Genomic DNA, 26,406 nt, shown 5'->3' on the forward strand with positions numbered 1-26,406 from the left:
AGCTTGTGATTCACCCACTCGCCCCTGTCTTGGCTTTGATTTCTAGTAGAGCTGCACGCGCTAACCAACACAGAATGCCTGCGTGTTTACATAATGCTGAGTGCAGCGTAAATACCGATATGTTACACTGACAAGCTGAGGGATTGTGTGTAGGAAGGAGAGAAAAAAAATAAGATGGTGTTTTCAGCCAATTCTACATATTTACTGTAGATGTGTTATACACTGAAATCTTCTTGGTACCACTTCAACATTTGTCATGAAAAAATAGCCCAGTGTTTATTGAAAAATGTGATTTAATCTTTGTGTGGTTCAGCTAGTTTGCCAGAAGGCATGTGGTAAACCTGAGCCTAGATTTGATGTTTTCTTGTATGATAACCCTTCTCTGTTCCACTCCGCTATGAAGCTATATGACTGGTGATGCACAGTTTATCCAACCACAGTGTCAGAAGCCTATAACTTCCTCAGATTTGTCTTTGTGGCTTCCCTCACCAGTCTTCCTTTATAACTTTCACTCAGTTTTTGAGAGCTGCCCATTCCAGACAGATTTACCCAACACTACTGTTCATGTTGCTTAATGTTTGATGCAAATGAAGTCAGACAGGTCTTGGAGCGTGCGTCTGTGCCTCAAGTCCACACGTGAACCACATTAGCGAACTACCTTGGGTCCTGGACAGCAACCACTCAAGCAGACAACTGACCCATCCCCATATTTCAGAAGTGACCATCTGTCTTCTGCAGCCATGCAAAAGGTGAGCATCATTTCTATATATTTAAAGCCAAGTGGCCTCTGTGTGCATGTATGCGTGCATGTGTATGGCTTTGATCACAGAGAAACTGGGGAGAGCGGACATTTGCTGTTTGGAATGCTGATATATTTTGGGTCAAGAATGAATGCCACTAAAACGGAACATTTGTAGGACTGATATTTTTGAGAAATTGTGGACATTACGTAACAACAGTGAGAAATGGATGCTGATAATTACATTCTGGACTCATGCTATTCCAGCAGGGGGCATTGAATCATCTATATATTAAAAGCCAAGTGGCCTCTGTGTACGTGTATGCGTGATTTTAACTACAATCACGGACAAACCGGGGAGAGCTGACGTTTGCTGTTTGGTATGCTGATATATTTTGGGTCAAGGATGATTGCCGCCAAAAGGGAACATTTGATCGGACAAATATTTTTGAGAAATTATGGATATTATGTAACAGTGAACAATGGATGTTGATAATTGCATTCTGGACTTGCACACTATTCTAAATCATTATAGATACTTTGCATAATTTATTACCAGCCTTGAAAAAAATGTCAGCTACCTATTTTAAAAACACTACCCAGTCTGTGGATCCCCACAGGCAACACCCTAGGTAACAATGCTACATATACTTAATTTGTCCAAATACTTATGACCTCTGAAGATGGAGGAGCATAAATTAAGATATATTAAGTATTTTGATTAAAACTCTTGAACATCTACACTTTAAACATATCTTAGTTGTTTCAATTCACCCTCATTGTGGTGGTGATGTACAGAGGCAAAATTAAAAAAATAATAATAATACAAATCACTGTCCAAATACTTAAAGGATTTTATTGAAAATCAAAAACTTATTGGTGGGATTATTTTCCCCTCTTGATAACCTTCCTATAAGCATCACAGTGCAGCTGAAATGGGAGTAATTTCAAAATGAACATACATTTTATATACAGCGGGTAAAATAAGTATTGACCACATCACCATTTTTTCAGTAAATATATCTCTAAAGGTGCCACTGATATTAAATTTTCACCAGACATCAGCAACCCCCCCCCCCCCCCCAACAAAAAAAAGCAAAACTGAACATTTCATAGTAACCTTTTATTGTGGCCATCCTAAGGCACACCTGTGCAATAATCATGCTGTCTAATCAGCATCTTGTTATGCCACACCTGTGAGGTGGGATGGATTATCTCAGCAAAGAAGTGGACACTAAACACATATTTAGATATATTTGTGAGAAATGGGTATTTTTGTATATAGAAAACAATTTAGGTCTTTTGAGTTCAGCTCATGAACAATGGGAGCAAAAACAAAAGTGTAACATTTATATTTTTGTTCAGTGTGTGTGTGTCTATATAATATAGATGTATGTATAAGCTGTATAAGCTTCCATGGGAATATTTATGTCATTATAGTGTTAGTAAACATTTAAAAATCATTAATTGGTGTCTCTTTAAGTCTCTGTCTCACTGACTAATTATATCCGCAGCACAGCTTGTGATCATTCTCAGCATGGCAACTTTCAGTTTCATATGTATTATGAGTGTGAGTGAAGGGCTGCTGATGCTGGTTGAGGATGGAAGCTTTGGGTTTCCCCCCCCCCCCCGAACTAGCATTCAGTCAACTTGCCTGCAGGGTCCAGTTTGAAGCCAAAAACACAGTCTGCAGCTTCACATCTTCCCTCTGCAGGAGAGATATGAATGTGAGCAGCAGTGAAAGAGGTGATGACTGACCTACAGTGTGCATCCATAGGCATGTCTACGGGGGGGGGCCAGTTACCTCCAAAACTGATTTGCTGCTTTGAGATGTTGGAAACACTAAATGGAAAAAAAAAATGCTTCAGAAAAGGATTTGCCTTTCCCAATAAATTTGAGACACTAATTGAAATAATTGCTTCAGAAAAGGATTCGCCTTTCCCAATAAGGTTGAAACACTGAATGAGATAGATGCTTCAAAAAAAAAAAAAAAGAATTTTCTTTTCCTAATAAGATTAAAACACAAAAAGACACCTTTGATTCCCAAAAGGACTCACTTTCCCAAATAAGGCTGAAACACAACTGCATCAGAACAGAATTTGTCTTTCCCAATGAGGTTGAAAGATTGAATTGTTTCAGAAAAGCATTTATTGATTGGACAGGTTGAAAATGGTAACTGAAGCAAATCATCTGCACTGTTTCAAAACTCTCCAAACACTAAATGAACCAGTTTCTTTAGAAGATGATTTGCTTATTTTGAATGATGGACAGGCGAGCATTAATCAAACTAATTATTTCAGAAAAGCCCACGCAATAAATAAAATTAACAAATTGCTTGCAAAATGGATTCATGCTTTATAAAACAACAACTCTAAATGTTTCAGATTATAATTTGCTATTTTGAAATACTGGAGATACAAAATGAACCAAATTCTTCCAAACTGATTCACTGATTCAGATTGCTGGAAACATTACATAAACCTGTTTCTTTGGAAAATAATTGGCATTCACCACCAAAACCTGAAACGCTAAATGAAGCAATTGTTTCACCGAATGGTTTGCAGTTTTGAAACAATATAGGTTGCTGCTTCAAAATATTTGAACCACTACATGCAATTCTAAAAATAAGTGTTTCAAAACACCCACAATGCTGTGATGGTGACATCAAGTGGACAGTGAGGTCCCTGTACCACCGTCAAACCTCTCAAATGAATCTCTGAAATGAAGCCCTTGGATGGGATCGCTCTCACTGATCACTCTCTATCTGTAAAATGGTAGAAATGGCTTTAAGTTTTGAGTTTCTCTCTTTTGTGCTTGTTGGGGGTTTGTGCAGAAATGTCACATTTGGTCGCCCGAGTAGTGACGCAAAAGTGTAGCTGTTGGACACGTTGTGTAGTCACATTGCTGAGAAGTTCAGGGTCAGAGATTTACTTTCTGTGCTCTCTGTAGATAATGAAACAGTGTCATTATACGTCACCAGCAAATGATGGGCGATGGTGTTTGGTTTCAATAAATGCTGTCATAAATGTAACTTTGATTTGGAGGTTTGGGCAGAGTGGAAGAGACACGGCGAAGAACCAGGAGACAGCAGGAGGCACTTATCAATCAAACAGCAGCTATAATCTCAGCGCTGACACAGTGCTGCTTCATCTCATAAATGTGTTTGTGCTGTGCAGTGACACACTCACAGCCCCAGGGCACATTTATTTAATGCACCATTAAGACAGCAGTAAGAGGCGAGAAATCCAAAATGTCAAACTCATGTTCTCCACCAAATACAGCTGCTTAAAAATACAATAACCCGTCGGATCAATACCTGAAGCAATAGATTAGTTTCTGTTTTAAAACTGAATGTAAAGTGCAAGAGTTCAAAGAGCACTTGTGCTGCACGTCACTGTGCTGATGTGCCAGTGGGGGGGGGGGGCGCTGATTCACAGGTAACATGGAAATCAGTCACAAACATGAGAGAAATATTCAATAAAATTTATTTGGTTAATCGCCTAGTGAAGTGTGTGTGTGTGTGTGTGTGTGTGTGTGTGTGTGTGTGTGTGTGTGTGTGTGTGTGTGTGTGTGTGTGTGTGTGTGTGTGTGTGTGTGTGTGTGTGTGTGTGTCTTTGACAGACAGACAGGATGATAAAGCCGGAGGTAAATCTAATGGGAGATATATTTTGATTTTGTGCAGCAAATGAAGCTCTTGCTCCTTTTTCTTCATCCCTTCATTTATCCACTCATTTTTCCTGTTTTTTTTTTTGTGTGTGTGGGTGGGGGGGGGTCTGCCCATGCCTGCCTGCCTGCCATTTTTCCATCTGTCGCTGTGTGTTCATGTGGACTCCTCTGAGCTCAGTACAAACACCAAATACATGCTGAGCACCAAACCCACAGGACCACAAAGATCTTGGGTCAAAGGAGAGAGGCAGGCAGGCAATGGAAAAGTGATAAAGGAGGCGCAGAGGATGAGTGGATGAAGGAGTGTGGTGTGGTCAGTGTGGGACTGTGTGGGCCTCCTGCAGCTCTGCAGCAGCACTGACACTAACAGGAGATGACACTCACTGGAGGGGATGGATGGAGGTAGGAACCCTCCTCCTTATCATCATCATCTCCTATCAGCAGGGCAAAGTGGGAGGAAAAGCAGAGAAATAGAAGGCATCATTTTAAAAAAAATTTGCATTTCATCCTGTCAGCTTGATGAATTTTCTCAATTCTGGTTGGAATAATTAACAGCCATTTAAAACGGATGCTGCATTTATTTATTTATTGATTCAAAGCAATCAACCAGTTTACACAGCAGGAGGACAATTCTTATCAAAACACACACAAAATATCCAGTTAGCATGCAGTACTCAAAGTAGAATTCATGGTCAAACAATTCATAGTTTCAAATTACAGCTCCTATATGAATCATGGACATGTTTGAGTTGAAACACTTAACAAAATATTCTACACGGCAGAAAATAGCCCAAATTAAACCTTTTGACACTTTCCACAAAATAAACTGCTTCATGAAATAAATATAATACAATAAAAATAAAACTTGCTGTTTTGAAACACTCAAAAGGCAGTGAAAAAACTGATTTAGAAAATGGTTCCCAGTTTTGAATCACTTGAAACGGCACATGAAAGAATTGCTTCAGAACATTTTTCACATTAGAATTGATCAAAAGGATAAATTATATAATTGTTTCAGAAAATGATTCAGTGTTTTCTAAGGCTTAAAACACTACATGAAGCAGTTGATTCAGAAAAGATTCACTGCTTCAAAATACACAAAACACTGGATAACAAATTTGCTTCACAAAATTCATTGTTGTATAAAATATTTAAAACATCAAATCAAATGAATGTTTCAGAAACCAGTTTAGTGTATCCATTTTTTTAGAATGGGCATCAAATGGTCAGTAAGATTCCTCATTACAGAAAATGACAAGCTGTTGAAAAACATTCAACACCCTCAGTGAAATATTTGTTTATTTCGGAAACCTTGAAATACTGAATGAACCAAATACTTGAGAACACAAACTGTTTTTGCTCAAAATAGTGAATGAAATTATTTATTTAAAAAAAAACAATTCACTGTTTTAAAACACTTAAACAATTACTTTGGGAAAATGGGCACTGTTTTAAAAATCTCCAAATGCAAAGCTGTTTTAGAAAATCATTCACAGGTCGCAAAGCTTAAAACACTAAAGCAGTAGCTTCGCTAAAGATTCAAAACATGAAATAACACTGTTCCTATAAAAAAGTTGGTGTTTTGACTTCAAAACATTAAACAAAACTTCTGTTTCGGGAAATAATGAACTGCTTCAAATGCTGTAATGGGCCATTTCATACATAGTGAGTATTCCTTGATTTTAGAATATGACACTATTTATAAATGCTCAAAACATGAAAGAAATGTTTTGAAAAGTAACTGTTTTGAATCAGAAAAAACATCATCATGAAACAATAGGTTCCAAAATGATTCATTGTATTTATACGCTCAAAACAGACACAGCTGCTTCTGAAATTAAATATGACACTTAAAGACGACATAATCTTATTACATGTAACAAAGGTTATATAATTCGGTCAACCTAAGCATTTTGGGAAAATGGACGCGGTTCTCCCATTATATACAACATTTGAACGTGCCGCCACTGAAAAATGTGCACGCCCCGTGACCAGCTTCCCGCTGAGCACCAAACCTGAAATATGTCACTGCGTGTAGACCAGAGGTCTCAAACCGGTTCCAGAAAGGGCCGAGAGGGTGCAGGCTTTCTGTGCAACCACCCACTCCTGCAGGTGATTTCACAGATTAATATCACTTTGAGCAGGTGAAATCAGTTAATCAGTGAAATCACCTGCTGGAGTGGGTGGTTGCACAGAAAGCCTGCACCCTCTCGGCCCTTTCTGGAACCGGTTTGCGACCTCTGGTGTAGACCGTATCGGCTTGCGCGCCTGGCGGCCGTTGTTTACACTTTTTTTTTTTGCGGCAGAAACTTTGATTAAACACAGCTCTCAGGGACTTGTTTGTCGATATGCCTGACCAGTGTGTCGCAGCATATTGCACAAACACAAGGGCAAAAGGTTTTAGCCTTTTCAAGTCCAGGCAGATTGATCGAAAGCCACGGTGTTGTGTGATGCACGAAATGTCAGGCTGCCGCTCCCACACACACATTTGCTCCCGACAGCAGACACTTTCCTCTACCGTCTCCATGTTCTCGCACCGCTCACAGGAACACATAAAATGTCAATCCCAAATAATATGTTCACAATAATCTTGAAATGGTCAAGGAACTTGTAAAAATATCAGTGCAATACGTAGTAAACACGGCGGCAGCATGTTCACTGTTGTTTTCGGCGATCTTTTTCGAAACTTTCGGCGTTTATTTCCTATTCTTTCGTGAAAATAATGTAACTAAACATGGCACTTGAAAACGGCCAAAACCCAAAGGTAATGACTGTGTTCCGCAAGTAGTAGCTACACTATCGTGGCTCCGGAAAAATAACAAAGGCAGTAAACAGACGCTAATCAAAAATGCTACTATTATAGTGTTATAAACAGCAGCAACAAAAATCAAAGCCTCCCTTACCATTCCGTATTCTGCAGCCTTTCAAAATCCATCGGAATTGGGCACGCCTCTTGCCTCTGCTTCGGCTCCGCCATAAGCTCCGTCGGCATTATTTTCCAGAATGCTCCTGGTTTGAATGTTCGTCCGAAAGATACGGCTCCAATCTGTAGGGTCTAATCACTGCTGCAACATCCTCAGGAGCCGAGTCAGTCTCAATTTCCTCACAGAAATAATCCACACTTGAAGAGTCAGAAAAGTTCTCGATCTCGTCACTGTCCATGCTGAGGTCTATCTGTTCCTGTTGTCAATCTAACAGACAAAGATGGGACTCTACACGCTGTGACGTCACGGCATCACGTGACTGCTGATGGAATGCTTTTTTTTTTTTAGGTGTCATATCCACTTTAATGTTTTGAAATTCTCAAAACACGACATGAAACAATTGCTTCAGGAAATGTTTTGTTGATCTGAAATTGTCGAAGCGGTGCACTGCAGACATTCTGTGGACAGAGACTCTGTCAGTGAGTATAGTGGACAGAACTTTAAGTCGGTCCTGTCCTCATGGAATGTGGAACACAATCAGTCCTTCAGTGGTTCATCTAATATGTTTGAATGTGAATGCCACAGTGATTATGAGCTTACCAGAGTTTAATTATCCTGCCCGCAGTAACCCTGTTTCCCATAATCCTCACCACTCAGCTGCTGTGATCAAATGAGAACATAAAAATGCTGACCGAGCTCCTTCTTTGCACTGCTTTCTTCTCCCTCACTTTGTGGTAGATGATGGCGATGATGCCATGATGGAAAAAACTTTGCTATAAAGAGGTAAAAGACCAGTCTGTGGGTTTTCACTCCAATGGTGAACATGGGTTTGAGAGGTGATGGGTTGGAGTGAAAACCTGCAGGCTGCAGGTTTTCTATCATACATAACCTCTTGGTACCTCTGCCAATGAAGTAGGAGGAGGTTATGTTTTTGCCCCTGTCTGTTTGTTTGCTTTTTTGTTTGTTTGTGAACAGCCTGGAGCCCAGAATTTTTCCTATAGTATGAATTTTTACTGACGATTCATGTCCTGATAAGGACTGATTCAATTTTCAAGGTAATAGGTCAAAAGGCAAAATCAGGAAAAAATCTTGGAAAATTTGAAAAATCTCTCTCTGTAACATTGAACAAATTTTCAAAAATTCATAACTCCGTCTAAAAAGATCAAATTTCTTTTGTACTTGAGAGCATTATGTAGGATGGTATCCTTTTTCAGCTGACAGTTTGATCCAGATCTGATACAGATTACAGATTTTGTGGCCATTTAAATTTAACATTGAATTATAATTCAATATAAGAATATAATAATAATATATAATAATATAATATAATCTATAATATAATTATAGATATAACATTATATCTTAATCAAATGTGCTCCAAACACTCTCATTTTCGAAAGTGAGGTACAGACTGGCACTCACTATTATCTGACAAAATTTGATCCGGATCTGATCCGGACTGTGGATTTTGTGGACATTTGAATTTTATATTGAAAAGCCCATTTGATGCACATTTTGCATTATATCTCAGACAAAAGTGCCTCAATCACTGCCATTTGTGACAATGAGGTGCAAACTGATACTCTCAATGAATAAACTAAGTTTGATCCGGATCAGATCCATATTGTGAATTTAGCGAATATTTGATTTTTTTTTTTACATTGAAAAACTTTTTTGATTTATGTTTTGTATTATATTTTAACTTATGAAAAGCCACTTCTAACAGGACTTTGACCTTAGAAAATTTTTCCCAAGTTAAAAATGAGTGGAAATGGAAACTAGTGGTGGAGGTTTGCGCTCTACGAGCGCGGCAGTGCTCTAGTTTGCCTTTTTTTTTTTTATGACTCCAGTGGTTCTGACAGACGCACCTGCAGAATGCTTTGTCCTCTCTGTCTGATCAGAAGACATAATGATCCCTGTGGGACTGTGTGATAAATTGGAGGACAAACCACTGATGTGAAAATGACTGTGGATCGAGAGAATGGGGGGTGAGGGGGTTGCACCCCCCCCCCCCATTTGAGCTGCTCACCAAAGGTGTGATAAAATATAGGAAGGTCCTTGCATAAACAAAGGCAAACCGATGAAAAAAGGTTCATCTTTTTCGCTGCAGCAAATGGCACAAGTAGCGGAATTTTTCCATCAACCTTCTATTGAAAACAATGGAACGTCCACTTTACTGTCTGCTGCTTATAGTTGATGTGTGAATGTAGAACAACCCCATAAAGCAATTTTTTTAGATTGTGTTTAGCTTCCCAGATTACCTTAGAATGCAGGAAAAAGGCTCCAGTTTTTGCTTTTTAATGAGGGGGCGGGGAATGCCCCTGGACCCCTCTCTCCTTCTTTAGACAGTAGATCCGCCCCTGCTATGTGATCACAGATGACCTGTGCTTGGACCAGAAGCTTCAGCGGGAGTTTTGAGGCGGTGGCTGCACTTGTCCTTGTCTCTGTGGCCTCCTGATAAAGAGGGCGTGGGGTCTGTCTGGCAGAGACCCACACCCACTCACCCACCCACCATCTCGTGCCAAACCCTGTCTGGGCTTTCTGACGTCGATCTGACAGTTTTTGTCTGACATTCTGATTGAGGATCGCTGCCTCCCCCGAACCTAATTATTTTGTGTTCCACTCGCACCTGCGCCCCGTGACAGAGGTCTCATCGCCTCACCAACCAGGCGACGCCACGGACCCCACTGCGTGACGTGAAATAGAAAGAAGCGGTCTGTTTGGGTGCGGGGGGGGGCGTAATCCGGTTACATAAGAAGTCATTGAATTTGCGCACTAATCCTCCGGCGCATCAGCTGTCCCGCACACAGGCGCACTTGTTGGCTGTGATGAAATAAAACGCGCACACCGGTGCGGTTTTGGAGCTGAGGCTGCCTCACGTTGAAACGTGCAGCTGGCGGCTCGTGCGGCGCTGTGCCCGCGCGTGACGATTCCTCTGACGCGCCACCGGACGCACCACTCAGGAGAAGACAGGAGAGCTGGAAACCGGTTCCCTTCTGTCCCCCTCCACCCCAATTTTGCTCCTTCCTTGACGACTGTGGACTGGATCCTGCGTGGCGCTGAACCCACGGACGGCTTTGAGCGAGATCCACACCCGCGCTTGTGCAGAAATGGAGGTACCGGGTTTGGCGCACAACATCCCCAGTCCGCTCAGCCCCTGTGAGGGTATGATCAAGGACCTGAGCCTGGACGCCCTGCAGCTGTGCGAGCGAGAAGGTAAAGGAGGCGCAATGTGCGCCACGCCTGCACACCGTTCAGTCACTCCGCGTGTTTTGTTGTGCAGGGTGGTGCGTGCGTGACACAGCACAGTGTCTTCATTCATAAGAAGGGCACAGCTGCCGCGACATTATGAGTCTGATCGCAGCGCGTTTCAGCTCCACACATCCGGATAGGAGCCTGCGGGTGGACTTTGGTTCATCATTTTATTTCGGCTCAAACCCACTGTGGATAATCCGCCGCGCTGCCCTTCATTTCAGTGGCGCGCGTGCTTGTCTGAATATTTCTACTTCTCCTCTTCCAAATCGCAAAGTTTCCTGTTTATTTATTTTAACAGCCTGAATTTTCCTTGTTGTTTGTTGCGGAGGTTCAGGTGAAGAGGTGCGTGCGTCAGCGTGCGTGTGTGTGAGAAGGGGGGGGGGAAAGCAAGTCATGATCAGCGCAGAATAAACAGGCTCGAACATGGCTGAAGGCGCACGTGCGCTGTCACTGATTTCACATCAGCTCAGCACCGCCCTCCTTTAATCAACACTCATTCACACGTGTGCGTCCACAATCAATCAATCAATAAAATCTCCAGCATGTGATCAGAGCGCAGACTGCTGTGCATATGCAGATCCTAACATAGGCGGCCCTAGGGTGGAGCTTTAGGGAGCTCTAGCCCCCCCGCCCAAAAGAAACAGCAGTTCCATCATAACCCCACCAGAAAAAAATAAACCTGACATTTTCCATTTAGAATCCTGTTTTTTGTGTCCTTGAGACTTACAAACCTTGTTTATGGAGCAACAGAGTTACACAATCTACTTTCAGTGCATGTTCTGCTTGACCAAAAAAAAAAAAAAATATATATATATATATATATATATATATATTCTGCGTGTGTGCATTTTAGGTGTCATCAGACCCACATTTATGTCTCTAAGTACATAACGTGCAGATGCACTGAACAGGATTATGGAAGTAAATCTGTGCCATCAGAGTTATTGAAGTTGAATTTGTTTAACATCAAAATATTCAGCCTAAAAAATTTCAGCCTAAAAAAAAAAAATTCAACCTAAAAAAAAAATCCTCAAAAAAATTCAGCCTAAAAAAACATCCTCACAAAAATTCAACCAAAAAAAAAAAAAAAAAAAAATTCATCCTCAAAAAATAGAAAAGCAGGAAGAAGCAGTCTATCCATCTCAATCTTCCAACATCACAGATTTACTTCCATACAGGCTTCGGGTTCAACATTTTGATCTAAAACTGGTTTATAGACAAACTTCCAAAAAATATACACGTCACTCAGTCCAGTGCAGGAATGCTGTAATAATCTAATTAACCCTGCAAATGATACTTTAAGAAGATTCAGATTTCTGATGTTGCAGTTCTGCAGTACATGCAGTTTTCTTTCTTTCTATCTTTGTTTTTCTTTTTTTAAACCCACCACACCCCACAACCTGCATGGCCGTATTTTCATCTTTCCTGGAAGTGTTTTGTAATCCACTCAATGCATATGTTTTCAGAGGCCATATTCATTTCAGTTCTGCATAGCTTTCTAAATTTATCTTCAAATCCATTAATATTTAATTGCATCTGAGGCTTTTATTTCTCTGCTGACCTAGCAAATGGAAATGCATACAGAATCAGCGGGAAGGAGCTCGGCGCACAGTATTGCTTGAGCGTCACGGATAAAAGAGATACAAGTTGTTTCATTCAACCTCAATGCATCAGTTAATGGATGAAAAAAAGAGGGTATAGAATGTTTTGTGAGGAACAGTGAGGAAATTAGAGAAGTATCTGGAGGCAAACAGATTCTTTTATAATGATAATAAAAAAGAGCAGCGTCTCCTCCAATCAAAGGACAACAGCATGATAAGGCAATAAGTTTTTGTTCTTGATGATGTAATAAAGGAAGACATTAGGTTTATCTTCATGACATTAAAATGTGGGATTTTCTTTTATAACATAAGATTTTTTTTTTTTCCTTTATGATATCATAGGCAACAAATTTTTATTTTTTACAGCATCATTCACAGGGGAGCTACAGTTGTTCTAGTTGTATGGCATCACAAAGCAGACAACAATCCTCTCTTTGATATCATAAAACAAATTGTCTTATTTTCATTCATGCATCATAAGCGCAAAACATTTTTCTTATGACATATGATGTCATAAAGAAGGAGGCTAGTTGGTGTTTATGACTCCATAAGGCAAACAAGATTTTTGTTAATGTCATAAGGCAAGAGAGAATAGTTTTTCTTTTGTCCTATACCATCATTTCAAAATTTTTGTTTTCTCTTTACGATACCATAAAGCAAGATCCTAATTTTATTTTATGGTGTTATTAGGAAAGAAAGCTCCACTTTATGGTACCACGAAGTTAGAATGTTGCATTTTAAGTTGAAAAGGAGATGACTGGATAAAACATGTTGTCTGGACAGTATGTACAAAGTCCAACAAAAAAAAAGAAAGTAAAAATTTAGGTTCAAATCTGACAGACAACAACTAATGAAATTAAAAACATTTCCTGGATCCATGCCACAATTTAATGAGTTCTTTCTTATGCTCATGTGCCACCTCTCTATCAAAAGCCACAAAGACTGAAATGCAGATTTGTGAGATTTGTGCTGTTTTTGAGGATAACAAACAAACAAACATTAGTCAACAACCCATCCAGGGATGTCTCAAACCACAATTTGGCTTTTAGATCAGGTAATGAAATACGTTGCCGCACAAAGTCTCTGTGCAGTTACTGCTGCTGACATAATTAAGTTGCCGTGATGGATGGCTGCCATTTCTATGCCACCTAGTACAGTGCGTGCACACTCCCTGGTTGACTGCACCAGCCTGTGACACGTTTATCAGTGTGCGTCCATGATATATGAAAAGCTCATAACGTAGCCAAGGAACTGTCAAGTGGAAGTGAAGCTCCCGTGCCGTTCAGCCAGTGTGCAGTCATGGTGCCGTTTCTTCAAATTCACTGCACCGCTCATACAAAGAGCTTACTTTTTACATTTCAATCCCTGCAGAACTCCAAGCGGAGCTGAGAAGTGCCGTGGAATTATGTTTTGCAGGATAAACGGACTGAGAGAGATCATGTAGAGGGAATTTTGTTGCAGAAACTGTCGCGGCAGCGTCACATCTCAGATGTAGCAAACCTGTCGAGATGGTTGTTGCTAAACCAGTACAACAGCAGGGCTACCTTATGGCACGTGTGTGATCATGTGCAAACTGACGTTAAGGGCTTTTTGTCTGTATCCTTTTTTTTTTTTTTTTTTTTTTTTTTTTAGTAATTGCAACTCTAACCATGAATGTCGTCCTCCCGCTGTGGTTTACATCCTCGTCTTTATGTCTGTCTTTTGCTCATTGATATGAAAAAGGTGGAACACGGACGATTAAACCCAGATGAACGGGCCATTGTTTGTCTTCACAAGAGAGAAAGATGCTTCTCTGTTGGCAGCTTGTCTCGCTCCCAGCATGGCCGCTGTTTCGGTCTAGCCTGTGCCGCGAGATGAACAAAGGCGTGATTTTTCAAAAGCCCGCTAGAGTTGATGCTTACAGAGTATCTGCTGTGCTGCTCGAGTCTGCAGAGTTAGATTTTAGACCTGACACTGCAACTTAAAAAGTAGGAGGTTTGTCTCCCTGAACACAGCCGACTTGTGCCGTCAGAAACAATAAGTCCGACTATCGTCTTCTGCCAGTTGCCTTTTTTGGCATAAGGTACCTTTCAAGATGATCAAAAATGAAATTTAACTCTGACTCAAGCAGAGCACTGCAACTGTGTGTAATGCAGAGTTTCATCACCATAGATGTGGATCAAATGAGTTTCCCCTCACTGGGAGTGTCTTAATAAGTAATTCCTACCATTGAGCCAGGTGGAACTGGAACAAAAACCTACTGCAGAGAACTGTTAATGGGACTAAACAGCACTTACAATCCAAGAGCATTCAGAGAAAAGTATATTTGTCATCCCAGGTTGGTAGCTGTAGCCAGGTAGTGTGTGTGGGGGGCAATGAAGATTATTACACAGGGGTCAACATTTAATAATCCTCCAATCATATTGAAAGGTATGCTACATTATTTATCTGGTCATAGGGATTCCCAAAAAGGTGTAGTTTGGACTCTCTATGACTGAACGTTATGGGGTAACAACAACAAAAATGGTGATTGGTCAATTTCAGTTTATACAGGTGTCAAAAATGAATGTTGTTCCAACTTTGGTAAAATAAAAAAAAATAAAAAAAGTGATGGAAATTATTGGTTGAGCTAAAGGAATTAATAAATGGAATAGTTTTGAGCATGTTGAATACTTGGTCTCCAAAGTAATGGTCAACCACAGTCAACGTCCACTGGAGTCTGACATACGTTACCTCGTAACACGATAACTGAGCATGACAGTTCCTTTTTTAGAACCCTATCAATGAAATCAATCATTTGCATCACGTTTTACCAAAAGTGGAGCAACTTTTGGTAAAAACTAAAATTGGCCTTTGTCACCATTTTTGTAGTTTTTACCCCGTGATATTCAGTCGTAGATAATCCAAGTTATACTTGTTTAGAATCCTTATGATCAGACAAATAATATGATTTGAGCAGTTTTAAATGTTGACCCCTGTGTAATTCTTCAGCAGCTGCCACCCTGAGATGACCACCATGGATTTGTGTGTCGGTCATGTTCCACTCAGGCTGGGTTCTAAGTGGTGTTTAGTCCCCTTAGTGCTACTGATAAGGTGAAATGTGGCTTCAGGCTCATGGACTTGGCAACAGTTGATACAGTGTAGCCGGTCTGGATCATTTTGTTGGAGATGTTGCCGTTTCCTGGATGTTGTAATTCTTATGCATCAAAATAAAGATGTTTATATCTTAGTTTTTAATCCCCCGTTGATATGTGCGCAGCTTGAATAAGCACAAATCAGCCCCAAAGCACCCTGAGCTCAATATTTTCCTACTGTGTAAGACTCCCCCTATGCAAGTGTAATGCAATACAAAGCAATAGCTCTGTGCCTTTGTGGTAAAATTACCATAAGTCTGCATCACCGTCCCTCTGCAGCGGCAGCATGAGCTGAACCCATGAAAAGTGCAAAAAGCGCACAACACCGGTTATGATGCATTTAAGTCAACTGGGAAGTTCAGGGCTTGCTCCCCTGTTGGGAATTTTATTCTGTCCCCAAGCTCTTGACCTTCAGCCGGCCTTGCGTCCGCTGCTCCATCTTTCATCCTGTGCTCTCTGTATCCCAGAGGATTCAGAGCGGAGCTTAGTGCTGCATAACACAGCCGGCGTATTTGGATAAAGCTACCTGATGCACAACATTTTCATCATGTCTATTTCATGCTCATATGCAGATTGTGGGTTCAGTTTGATCCGGGGGGCTTTGACCTCACGCTGACCCGATGATGAGCACGGGATGTTAGGACCCAAAAATCATTACTTTGGCTGACTTGAATATTCCATGAAAATTCAGTAAGGTATATATTATATATTGTATATACGAGGTCTATTAGAAAAGTATCCGACCTTATTATTTTTTTCAAAAACCATATGGATTTGAATCACGTGTGATTACATCAGACATGCTTGAACCCTCGTGGGCATGCGAGAGTTTTTTCACGCCTGTCGGTTACGTCATTCGCCTGTGTGCAGTCTTTGAGTGAGGAGTCGCCCACCCTCTCGTCGTTTTTTCATTGTTTAGGAATGGCTCAGACTGCTGCTTTGTTTGATCAAAATTTTTTCAAAACTGTAAGGCACAACTGAGTGGACACCATTCGATAAATTCAGCTGGTTTTCGGTAAAAATTTTAACGGCTGATGAGAGATTTTGGTCTGTAACTGTCGCTTTAAGGACGGCGCCTGACGGCGATCTGCGCTTCGAGGCGGCAGCGTCTCACCGTTTCAAGTTGAAAACTTCCACATTTCAGGCTCTATTGACCCAGTAAGTCGGCCTCTTCTGAATCTTCTCTGTTCTCTCACGACGTCCTGGGTGAATTAAGCCTTAAATTAGGATGTTTTCAGGTCGAAACAGGCCGACGATGGCGCCTGGAAGCGCTGCACGACGTCCCGCTCCATGGGAAGTCCTTACACCGACAGAAACACCCCATAATCTCTCATCAGCCGTTAAACATTTCACCGAAAACCAGCGTAATTTCTCGAATAGTGTCCACTCGGATATTCCTCACAGGTCCAGAAAAAATGTTGATAAAGTAATGCGCGCCGTCTCGAGCAGCGTGTGAAACAAAGGAATTCAGCCATGAGGGCGGGACCACATCTCACTCAAGGCCTGCCCACAGGGAAATGACGTCACCGACACGCGTGAAAAAACTCACGCATGCGCACGAGGGTTCAAGCATGATTGGTGTAATCGCACGTCATTCAAATCCATATAGTTAAAAAATAAAAGGGTCGGTTTATTATCTAATAGACCATGTATTATATATTATATTCCATTTCTAAGGTGGAACTATGCCAGTATACAAAGGTATATCTGAAAAGGAAGAGTAAAATAGGAGAGTAGAAAAGAGTAGAGTAGAGCCACTTAGGTGCCTGGTCTCGAGAACCAGGGATGGTAGGTTAAAAAGCTTTTTTATCCCATTGGAACTCTCCCTACCCACCCAAACGACTCAAGAAAAAGGTATATATAATATAATAAATAATAAGACATAAGAAGGATAAGACATCACAGGAGAAGATTGTAGTATAGGTAATTTAGTATGTAGACTAGTAGTAAAATGAAATATAGTTAGTAGGCTAAGCTATAGAAACAGAAGCTATGAGTGTGTGAGTGTACTGGTATCTATCTAAAGTAACTCTGTTAGCACACTATAGGAAAATAAAAAGTATAATCATTATGCTATCAAATGGAAACCTAAGAACGTAAGTACTATATGTTGATGTCTTTAGAGGAACACAAACTGATGAATCATTAAAAATCTACACCATGTAAAATAGAATTGTAAATGGCGAAAATAAGCTAGTTAGTAGAAGAGCTAAATTAGCCGTGAATAAGCCAACTGTACCCAGCAAGCTAAGTATAATAGCGTAGTTAAACCTACAGTAATGGTATTAACAAATACATATAAATGTGGGAAAAGTATGAATTAATGTGGGTTATCAAACACAAAGGAACCAACTATTTTGTAAGCTACGACGAACGTTGCTAAGGCCGGCTAGATAAGCTAATGTTAGCTGTTAGGTATAACTAGTTGTACCCCACTCCTCTAATATTCACTTGAATGTAATAATATTAAAAGGGGGGCACAAGAAAAAGTAAAGCGTGTAGAAATGTATATGAGACATAAGTACATATATTTGCAGAAAAGAGAAAAACGGCGGCCGTTTTAATCACCAAATCTGCAGCTGCCGGCGTTACACATCTTGCTGTTTGCACAATGTTATAATCGGTCTGTTTTCTTGCGAGATTTGTATTGACAGTTTTAGAGTATCTCAGAAACCTTTGCACACAAGGGAGGGAGGCTTGACAATGGCTCAGCTTAATGCTAACTTTAACATTGAAAATGCCATAGACATGGTAACAGGTTAGCATCGTTCCTGTTTTTAAGTTATAAATACATCTGTCAACTGTTTCAGAAGACCATGACAGGTCGGTTTAACATAAAAAACTGTAAATATTACCCACAGACATATGCTCTTTAGGGTTTTAGCTGGGAAAAATTAACAAGCAGCAGATCGAAGATCAAAGCACTGCTTCATTGGTTCAAGGTTCAAAGCAAAGCCGCACTGCAGAAACGCTACAGGGTCTGTAATCAATGTAGAGAAATGATCATTTTTCTGACAAACACCCCCAAAAGCAACGGCCACTCTGAAGGACCAATAAGTGAATCGTTAAGCAAAAAGGCTATTGATGTCGATGGATCAAATCATTTTTTAAGGATACCTGAAAAGAACCGATTCCTGACACACAAACCTAACAACAACATGCTTTTTTCTTTTTTTTTTAAAATAAAACTCACATTAAAGACACAATTATCTTATACACCTAAATACATGTTTTGGTTGAACTCGCCTCCATAACGACGCAATGTTGCAAACAAGTTGCTGCAAATGCTTGTTTACACTGACAATGAACTCTCGGGCTTCCCAGCGAGAACGTGATTACAGGTGAGATTTGACACCGTAAAGGCGTTATTATGAAATGTAATAATGCATATTCTAAAACAATTACAGTTTTTCCACAAATCTGATTGGTTAATCGTGTGAGATTTCTGACCATAAAATATAGCGTTGGCGAAATATTTGACCGTTTCACATTTGATGTGTTACTCCGCGCCCTGACCGCGTTGCTACAGTTTTATCGAACTATATTATTATGCAGGTTTCGATGTAGGGGTTTCTTCTTTTGTTGGACTTTGTACATACTGTCCAGACCACACGTTAGTGGTGAAGTAGTCTTTTGCTGAAAACACAGATCCAGGTCAAATTACTTACAGAAAAATAAACCGTGCAAACAATGGAATTGGATTAGAATGGGAACAACCCCCTCGTGTCTGATGATTTGCGTACGTTAATGCTGGATTTTATGGTTGCAAATTGAGTTTTACAGGGGACGCGTGAGCTGGTAAAACTCGCCCAATGCTCAGGTCTCATTAACCACTGTGGTAAGAGAGCAGATGTTGGCCTTAAATTTATTCTTGACCACAGGATTCTATTTTATTTTAATTTATCATTTTCCTTAATATGATCAGAAAGAACCTGTTTTGACGCCTTCCTTAAATTCAATTGTTTTCTCATTCGTTCAATGGAAAGAATATTTCAAGAGGTGAAAGATTCGTACCATTGAACTCATAAACATTCTTTATTTTTTTTGTATATTATTTACAGCTACTATACCAAAGAGTTACATTACTTATGCAACCCATCATCTTGGCTTTTATATTTTTAATTAATTTATATCAAGTTGTAGAGATTTGCCTTCAATTTAAGTTTAAGGAAGATCATTTTAGATTTTTTTTTTTTTTTTTTTTTGGTACTTTTTGTATTTGAAATGGCATAAACAAATTAAATGTGTGAAATACCAAGTGTTCCAATACGTTTGGAGGCCAATGTAATCATAAAATAAAATAACCTGTTTTGACCTATGACCTCTTTGTGATCTCAGTAAGCACTGGAGAGTAATAAGAGCTTAACTGGACTTTTATTCCTCAGACACTCCAGCTTTCTATTCATTACAATTTAACTTTTTTGACCTTTTGAGTCCATGGAAATGATCCGTCGCTGTGTTTCAGGAACAGGTCAGCAAAAACTTGACATTTGAACAGCTTTCGTATGACCTAAAGCAGAGGGGAGTAATTTAGCAGGGGAGTAAAGACGATATCAGCCATCTGCTTGGCGGATAACTTGTGATATGGAGGATTCCTGGTTTTCTTTATTTACTGCTTATGCTTCAGTGTGCATTAGATTAATAGAATCAATAAAAAAAAATTATGGGATTAACAGTTATGCATGCACTTAAAGCACTGCAGCAGCGCTGTGTATGTGTGTGTGCAGTAACTGGAAATTCTGACTCATGCTTTTTATTGTATCGTAAACATGGTGGCGTGTTTTCAGTGATAACATCACTTTGGCTCGACTGCAGAGTCACGAGAGTGTCACACTGGCAAATCCTGACTTCATTTAAGGAGCTTCACTGTATCGGTGCAAAGCACCTGCTTACAGTTTCATTAGAAGACAGTACAGAGTGCAAGAGCTACTTCATCATCATCACGGGTCTGGACGCAGTCACGGGGTCTCTTACAGTCTTTGAAGGGAATTGTCAGTGTTGACATTTCTCCAACTGTGTTTTTCATCCGTGATATTTGGTTTCAGTCTGTCTTTTCAGCCTGAAGTCTGTGGTGGGACAGCATGTTCCTCTAGAAGTTTGTCTCGGATGAAGGCGTGAATAATGAAACAAAACACAAAGGGTCACCAACACAGGTTTCAGTGTTGACATCAGTATCTTGGTGGATGTTTTCATTTTCTTTGACATTATTCTGCTTCATCGTGTTGTGTTGACTGACCAAGTCTGGCCGACCAGCTCCTTTACTCCTGTGGAGTTTAAGTACACTCTGATGCCAGGAAATGAAATGTTCAGGGTTGGATTTCGGGTTAGGATGGGATTAGCCAATTTTGACCTAAATGGTACCATTTAAGGCTCCCAAACAGTACTGAGAATCCAGCCTCCGTATACCACGGCCTTCAAAAATTTATGATAGCCTTCCTAAAGTGGAAGCTACAGCCAGACAGGAGGCCTGAATTAAAAATGCTCCAATCACACTGAAAGTGCACCACACTATTTGTCTGTTCATAAATATTCCAAAAATGATAGTTTCTACTATCTGTGACAGCAAAAGTGGTGATGAAGGTCATTTTCAGTTTGTACAGGTGTCAGAATTTAAAGTTATTTTTAGCTAAAAGGATGAATAAACCGAATAGTTTTGACTTTGCTGAATGCTTGGTCTCCAACGTAATGGTCACACAAGGTCAATGTTTATTGGATTCTATGACTTATGTTACCCTGTAATGTGATAACGGAACATAATAGATGGTGCAATCTATTCTTTTTAAAAACCCTATTAGCTCAACCAGTAATTCACATCTTTCAGCCCCGTCTAATGGCCAGTTCTGGTTCTGATCCTAACAGCAGTTCACATCCCCATTCAACTTCTTGGAATACCAAAGTGTGGTTTCAGAGGAGATCCATTCAGTTTCCCTCAAACTCTGATGCAAGTCCATGTGCAAAGCTGAACTCGCATCACAATTACCCAAATCATTTGACCCAAACCCTAATATCCACCCCCACCCCAACCCTATCATTAGCCCAGTCCTAACCATAACCTTAATCCTGTTCCCAGACCCAATCCCGACACTATCAGAACCATGAGTGCTCACTCCATTACAAACCCAACGCCAAGACTAACCTACACCTACATCTGAACCCTACCATTAATCCTCAATCCCAGTCCCCCTCACATACCAAATTCCAATACCTACACCACCCTCCATCCCCTTAATACATACCCACGTCCAAATCCTACCCTCTACCCCAAACCTTCCCCAACTGTAGCAACAACCCTAACTCCAATCCTAATACTAACCCTTACCCAGTTCAAAACACAACCCCATAAAGAATCCCAATACAAACGTCAAACTCATTCCAGCCCTGACTACACACCCTGTTCCAATCCCAACCTTGTGGAGAACATAGTATACATCCTACCCCTAATCCCCACCCTAACTTCTTTGTTAACCTTAACTCCTATCCCAATCCTAACCCGTAACCTAATCATAATCACCATCTAATCCCAACTCCAAACTTTAACTCTTACCTGCTGCCAAAAAGTTTTCATTTGCCCACCTCCACCCTGACTCCCTGATCCCCTTAACCAAATCGGGCTAAATTTCATAGGACTAACCCAGACTTTCACATTAGCCTTGAACTCACCCCAACACAGATTCAAAGGATATTTCCGATTGTGACCTAGGCCCCACCCCAAACCAGATCACCCAACCATAAATTCTCAGTCGGTTGGCCAGACAGTGATCATTTGACTTGTCACCAATTACAATCTCAATATCCTGTTTTACAAAATTACACCATGATTTCATCTTAGAAATGCAGTAAAAACTGAAAAAATATGTATTCTGCTTTAGCATCTCCCTCAACCCCCACCCCCCACCCCAATTTCCTATGGAAACAACACACTTTACTCTTCACACATTTAATACAAACATCCACAGTAGCATCTCTGTTCCATTTAATCCTCAGAACCTGGACACCCCCAGTCTCGCTTTGTACTCTTTCAAAGCAACTTTTATACAATATACAGATGAAACACTTACTACTCACCTGGTTATTCATTTCCAAACACATGATGCTATACGTGTCCACACCTCTGTGATGGGGATGGGAATTCAGGCTGGTCCTATTGGGAAAGGAGAACAGCAAAAAGACTGGAAAATTAAACTGCAAGTCATATTTCCAATGGGATTCCATATGAAAAGATTAATTAATTCATCTTCCTTCAAATATATCCCAAATTGGACAAGACAAGGTTTAGTTAGTTTCAAGGTTGAAATACAAATCTGCTGCAGAAGATTCCCCAACTCCATACATACCACTGGATTTGATACTTTGATTTTAGCAATCTTTTGTTGATTCATGGGAATGTGGCTGATTGCAGCTGAATGAGTCATTTCTATATTATATGAAATGTTAACCACGCACAAATAGCACTTTTTCCTGCATTTATGGGTCCTAACTGCCCACAAACAAGCAGGAAAATGAATATATATAATTTGTTTTATTACATGGGAATTTTATTTATTTATTGGGGGGGGTGTCACCTTGGGGAGTTTATGGAGGGCTGCAGCTTCATAAGTAGACCAGGGTTTAGAGAAATATTCTCTTTATTTGTAGAAAAATCTGTCTGTTCAAAAGAAATAATATCTGTCTATTGGAGAGAAATATGCTGTCTCTATTTTAATATGAACCAGGTATCATCTTCATTGCCTGTCATTGCATGAATGAACTTTAGGAGACAAGTTGAGGTTACTTTAATTGTGATTCAGCCAACACAGTATATCATCTTTCCATGTCATAGTTACAAATGACTGATTGATGGATTTGTGCTGAGCGACAAGTGTCTCAGAGAAAACCTGATCCAGACGGGTACACAGATAATCTAATCAGCATCTCAAAAGCCTCTCCAGGTGTCAGGCTGTGCAGAGTTTGCTAAAGCTACAGTGTGCAGGATATAAAGATGTGCATAAATGGAACACAGTGTTCATAACTATCTGTGAATTAGTGTAAAATTACCTGTAATAATGAATTGATGTGTTTTTACAAACTTAGAATGAGCGCTTCATATTTACATGGGAGCGGGCCCCCTGTTGGTGGCCGCCATGTTGATACAGTAGTCAAAAATGGACATACACAATGATTTTCACATTTTACAGTGTAGCTGGACGACTTGTTTCGTTTTGACTCCATTGTGGTGGGGTACACAGGTGAAAAGAGGTTCTCACTGTCCAAATGCCAAGTCAAATCTGGGGACATGCGCTGGTGCCGGGCTTCGCCGCATCCTTAGCACTATGGACCAGCCCTGGGTCCTGGACAGCCACCACCCAGGCAGACAACTGATCGATCCCTACCTCTTGATAGTAAGCATCTATCTGCTACAGTCACATGAAGCATTGGTTCTCCAGCCGCTGGGATCCTCAACACTCCAGCACCTGCGCGTGCATCATGCACAATGAACGCTGCATGGCCAAAATGTCAAAGCTGACGCTCCCTCACCATGCAAGTGATACTCCTCATCTTAGTCTCCCTAAGTAGCTCCTCATTTGATATAAATTCATTCCAGCGGTACTAGGTCTCATCTCCAAAGAGACCGAGTACCCAAGACATCCAGTCCTCACCTTAGGTCACTGGTTAGCATCCAAACCATACAGTAAGATGGTAAGCCTGAGGACCCTAAAGACTTGGACCTTCATTCTCCTGCAAAGATGTCGGCATCGCCAAACACTTCTGTCCAGCAACATCATGACTCCATCAGTTCTTTCCAGATGTTTCCCGATCTCAAAGACAGAGACGTGAATGTCACTGCCAAGACGAGTGAACGTGTCTACAAGTTCAACACTTTCACCACATACAGTTAAATTTCTGTTGGCCGAGTCCAGGAAATCCATCCAAATACCAAATATAGCAAAAACAGTTAGACTGGCTTCCTCTTTCCAATCCTTTCAGAAGAGATGGTACATTCATGAAATAACTTTAAAACAAGTATCACCCACAGTAAAAGACACTTTTGATCAAAGCAGGAACGTGCAGACGTGTCCACCTCAGGACTGAGAGAAGGCTGAACATGTGCAATCAACATGAGGCAGGAACCCCCCACCCCCCAACGGTCCAAAGTCCATTATGGGCCATTTTCCAAAAGTCGAAATAATAAATGCAAAGTCTAAAATGCACTTTGTTTGCAAAGACATTTGCAATAATTCCTATCAAATGCCAAGAAAATATATAATGAAAATAAAATGACAAATTAGCCGTCATACTGTCAGCTGATTAACACAACAAATTAGGGAGGAGCGGCGGGGGGGGTCTTTTAGACAAAGATGATTATTGTTGCTAATCAGCTAGAAGTGATTAGGACAAAAACAAGCAGGGGGTTTGCTGACAAGATGCTTTGTACCATTTTGTCCTATGAATCAAATCCTACAAATTCTCTGCTGTGATGTTGATTTGCTTCCACGCTCACTCTTTGGGGAGTTTTGTTTTGTTTTCCTGTCCCTCAGCCGATGAGCAGAGATGGGTCCACGCTCCACTGCCTCTGCCATTGTGTTCTCTTTATAGAGTGCAGCCGCCTCGTGCATTACCATCAAATCCTGCAGTTCACTGTTTTACTCCCTCTTGTGTTTCAACCGCAGAGCGTGCACAGAACACACATTGTTGTGCTGCCAAGTGGGCGTCTCTTAATGTGACGCAATGTTTAGGTTCATCCTAATTCCACAAAGCTCTTATTCAAGCACAGTTTGAGGATTTTGACGTGCTTTAGATTTGGTTGTGGGGGTCTGACAGAGTGGGCTGCTGAATCAGACTATTCATCTTGACCTCCTAGGCTACTCGTGACATTCAGGAACGACATGAAAATGTAAAATTATCCATGTTTGTACAACTCAAATGGATGGCAAAGGCTTTTTAAAAGTCATCTGGAGGCAGGCTCGCGTGGCTCATGTGCCTCGCCTGCAGCATTGTCGCTGAGGGTTTTTTTTTTTTCCTTCTTTTGCCATTTGTAAACGGATCAATCTCTGCTGAGGACAGATTCACTCAGCACCATTTCAAATATTTAATGCCACATATGTTCTGGGAAGCTGATAGACTCATCTGTATCAAAGGGCTGCTGGATTTCTATGGCAACGTAGTATATGGTACTGAGACATGTGGGCAGCTCTTTGTGTGTTTGTTTGTGTCAATCAACAGTTTGTTTCATAATTACAAAGATGCTGCAGCAATTTGTCAGTTATCACCAGAAAGAAAATAGAGCAGAATGCTTCTGTGTTTCTGACAGTGGTGGGCACAGATAACCAAAAAATTTACTTCGATAACAGATAATCCAGATAACTGAAAAGTTATCTTTGATAAAGATAAAACGATAAACCACCCAAAAATGTATCAGAAGTTACAGATAACCAATAAATTCCAGTATTGTCTCCGGTACACTTACAACTGCTAACAAGCTGATTTTGAGTTTTACCACCACGATAGCTTTTGGAAGCATCAAAAGCAACAACAGACCCAAACAATGAGTCAGCACTTCTGTTCTTGAGCATCCTGCCCCCTGCTGAAAGCGTCTGTTTACTACATGGCTTCCAGCACGGAAGCAACTGAGATGAGCCGCAAAGCTCAACTCTCTACCTAATCACAGCGCTGCCGTCAGGCCGAGGTCTTGGAAAATAAAGCAATGCTGAGTTATGGTTTGGTGTATAAATAAAATGAATACTGATAGAATAACTCCATTAATGTCAATTCATTTGTGCAAAGTTAAGATATAACATATATCTTTTAATGTTGAATAATGTACTAATTCTGAAGTTTTGTAACAAACACAGACAGATGGCATTCTGGGTAAAATGTGCCTCTGCTCACACTGATTGGATGATCCATTCTATGTAAACCAACACGTTAATGTGAGGTGTGTGGTGTGCTGGTGTTTGCAGATAAATGTGCTTTTGTAAAATATGCCATTTTTTATTTGTAAAAAAAGGCATTTTAAAAAAAAAAGCCAAGTTGTAATTAGATAACCGTCTGATATAACCGGTGTCATAGAACACTGCCATTCGCCCTATTGACGTATCCCATAATCCCTTGCGCGCCAGAGAGTCGCTGCA

At 40.5% G+C, this 26,406-nt stretch overlaps 1 protein-coding gene across 1 annotated transcript in view; it reads left to right on the forward strand.

Moving 5' to 3' along the window:
* Positions 1-10,107: 10,107 nt before the first annotated feature.
* The window catches only part of phyhiplb (phytanoyl-CoA 2-hydroxylase interacting protein-like b), a 38,861-nt gene continuing 22,562 nt past the window's right edge, over positions 10,108-26,406 (forward strand). Inside the window, exon 1 of the mRNA XM_034184555.1 lies at positions 10,108-10,545. Coding sequence (XP_034040446.1) covers positions 10,440-10,545 — 106 coding nt within the window. The 5' untranslated portion in view covers positions 10,108-10,439. The remainder of the gene's footprint in view (positions 10,546-26,406) is intronic.

The sequence above is a fragment of the Thalassophryne amazonica genome, chromosome 13 (assembly GCF_902500255.1).
Source record: "Thalassophryne amazonica chromosome 13, fThaAma1.1, whole genome shotgun sequence".
NCBI lineage: Eukaryota > Metazoa > Chordata > Actinopteri > Batrachoidiformes > Batrachoididae > Thalassophryne > Thalassophryne amazonica.